The sequence below is a fragment of the Nicrophorus vespilloides genome, unplaced genomic scaffold (assembly GCF_001412225.1).
Source record: "Nicrophorus vespilloides isolate i.1.1-1 unplaced genomic scaffold, Nicve_v1.0, whole genome shotgun sequence".
Classification (NCBI taxonomy): Eukaryota; Metazoa; Arthropoda; class Insecta; order Coleoptera; family Silphidae; genus Nicrophorus; species Nicrophorus vespilloides.
This window is the reverse complement of record NW_017098396.1, coordinates 154,669-157,092: the sequence shown is the minus strand read 5'-3', so window position 1 is coordinate 157,092 and position 2,424 is coordinate 154,669. Positions and strand designations below refer to the sequence as shown.

Sequence of the window (2,424 nt, the reverse complement as noted above, 5' to 3'; positions counted from 1 at the left end):
ATTTAACAAGAAGTTTATATGGACTGGACACACAAAAATTCCGAACATCTGGGAAAACAACCTAGCGTTTCGATTTCTCTTTTCCATCAACCCTTCAGTTATGTCATTAAGTGCTTACAAAATGGGTTGCTTTCCATTTTTATTTATTATTAATAATATCTTTTGTAAATTACTTTTTTTTCAGTTAAAAATTTATATTAACACTTTTCAAATGATCGGCGGATATATCCGCCCTATGCGTTACACAAGAATACTTTTCTACAATCAAATGTAATTTATAGGGAATTAGGAATTGAACAAAATAAATATGTATTCATTCAAATTTAGTTATTTTTTATATAATTTTAAAAACATTAATCATACATCCTTGCATACAATTAAAAATAAGGAATGAAACTACATGAAACACATTTCAAGTAAACTTAGTATACAAGTTTTGTTACTTCTATTGCAAAGTAATTAACATTGGATTTTTTTAATTTTTTTCCTTATATAATAATTAATATATAATTACATAAAATAACATTTTTTTCGAAATATTTAACAAGAAGTTTATATGGACTGGACACACAAAAATTTCGAACAACATTGCCTTTCGATTTCTCTTTTCCATCAACCCTTCAGTTATGTCAAAAAGGGTTGCTTTCCAATTTTATCATTATTACTGTTATTAATTGGCAATAATATCGTAAATTGTTTTTATTTCAGTTAAAAAAATATGATTAACAATCGAACAATCGGCGAATATATCCGCCCTATTATTTACACTAGGATACTTTTCTATAGGAGTCTACCGTTCTAAAAATCTAGCAAGAAGATTAACGCGTGTTGATAAATTATTTAGAGAACATTCATTTCTATCACTTATTATTAATAAACCCTCGTTGTTGTGATTCTTCGGTTTACTGACTTTATTTGATATTGATTTCGTAGGACTACTGACAATGGTGACACCTTTTGTGAATTCCTTGAACGAAACTATCTGAAAGTCTCTGCTCTCAACCGTTGGACAAACATCATTAAAACTCCTCCGTTTCTTTTGAGGAGTACTGGCAAAATTAACACCTTTTTTAAATGTCTCGAAAGAAACACACGTATACTCGCTGCTCCTAACCGTTGAACTATGCGCACCCAACGTACTGCTTTCATCATAACCGCTTTCACCGCTTTCAGAAGATGTCTCATCTTTGTATAGTATTTGGTCTACTTCCCTTGCCTTTACAATGAAATGTTCAAAAATCACTTCCATAAGGTCCCTGAAATGTTGTACTATCGGCTTGTCAGGGCGAATCCTAAACATCCTGTCCATATGATTTTGAAATTCTTGCAAGGTAAGTCTCATTAAATTATTCGCGAAATATTTAAGTTGATTTTGTGAGAGATTTGGTAATTTACTGTTTACCAACATTAATGTAAAATTGTAATCACTTGTTGCGTTCTCCATTTTTTGTTTGTAGAGTTACGTTCTTGAAGAAGGGTAAAACTTGAATGAATATATACTACTTTTTTTTATCAATTAATAGCACTTTTTTTAAACAAATCATCAAATGTTGTTGTTAATGAAATTTGTTGCACTCAATTTTATTTTATTACCTCTAATTAGACCATATTAATTATTTTTTGGAATATTTTATTTGCAAGCAAACCAAGTTTACTTTCGAATTTTTACGGATACAAGAATCAAAAACCTGTTAGTGTACAAAATATATTTCTGTTTCTTTACATTTTTTGGTAAAAACTGTTGATAAAAGATTAGTTTGTCCATTTTTTTTAAATTCTCAGATTTTTGTTATTGCTTACAATCAAATATCTTTCTACAATTTATTAAAAATACAGATTTTCTATGGACATTTTAGTGATTATGAAAAACTTATGAAAAATACTGAATTTTCATTTATATTTTGATGATACTGGAAAAAATGATTGTATTCATAAATTATGTAAGTAATAGTCATAATATAAAAAAACTAATGCGGATTTATTAGGTGCTTAAGACAGTGCCAAGTTTTTTTTTATTTGCAAGCGGGAAGGATTGAATTATGCGATGACAAATAAAATTGGGAGGATTGGCGAACTTTCAATAAGGAGGAGGAAAAGAACGAAGGAGAAAAAACAAAGTCGTTAATATTCAAACTCCATATATGCCGACAATAAAAGTTTCATTTTATTAGCTGAGACCGCGTTCCCAAAAACTTTCCTTCCAGAACATACATACATATATATATGGAAAACGTTAAATTTAATGTAATTAATGTTGGGAGATATGCGGTAAATAAAAAGCAAAGGTGGTTAAGGGAGGGCGAGTAATGAGTGAGAAACCGTTTTTCATATAATACTTAGATGAACTGAAGCATGCTAAGCATTTATATTAGTTGTTAAGAACTTTCCACGTAACTTCCGGCGAAGTTCTCTGGCCGAGATACC

General features: G+C 29.6%; 1 protein-coding gene across 1 annotated transcript; it reads right to left on the bottom strand.

The window, feature by feature from the left end:
- Window positions 1-368: 368 nt before the first annotated feature.
- Window positions 369-1,658, bottom strand: LOC108562338. The gene is made up of 2 exons (XM_017920630.1): window positions 727-1,658; window positions 369-692 (listed from the first exon to the last, which is right to left on the bottom strand). The coding sequence occupies exon 1, from the start codon at window positions 1,442-1,444 to the stop codon at window positions 791-793; it is 654 nt and encodes a 217-aa protein (XP_017776119.1). The 5' UTR covers window positions 1,445-1,658; the 3' UTR covers window positions 369-692; window positions 727-790.
- Window positions 1,659-2,424: the final 766 nt, after the last annotated feature.

Coding starts and splice junctions, on each gene's coding strand:
- LOC108562338 (XM_017920630.1), bottom strand. CDS start 1,444: ATGGAGAACGCAACAAGTGATTACAATTTTACATTAATGTTGGTAAAC.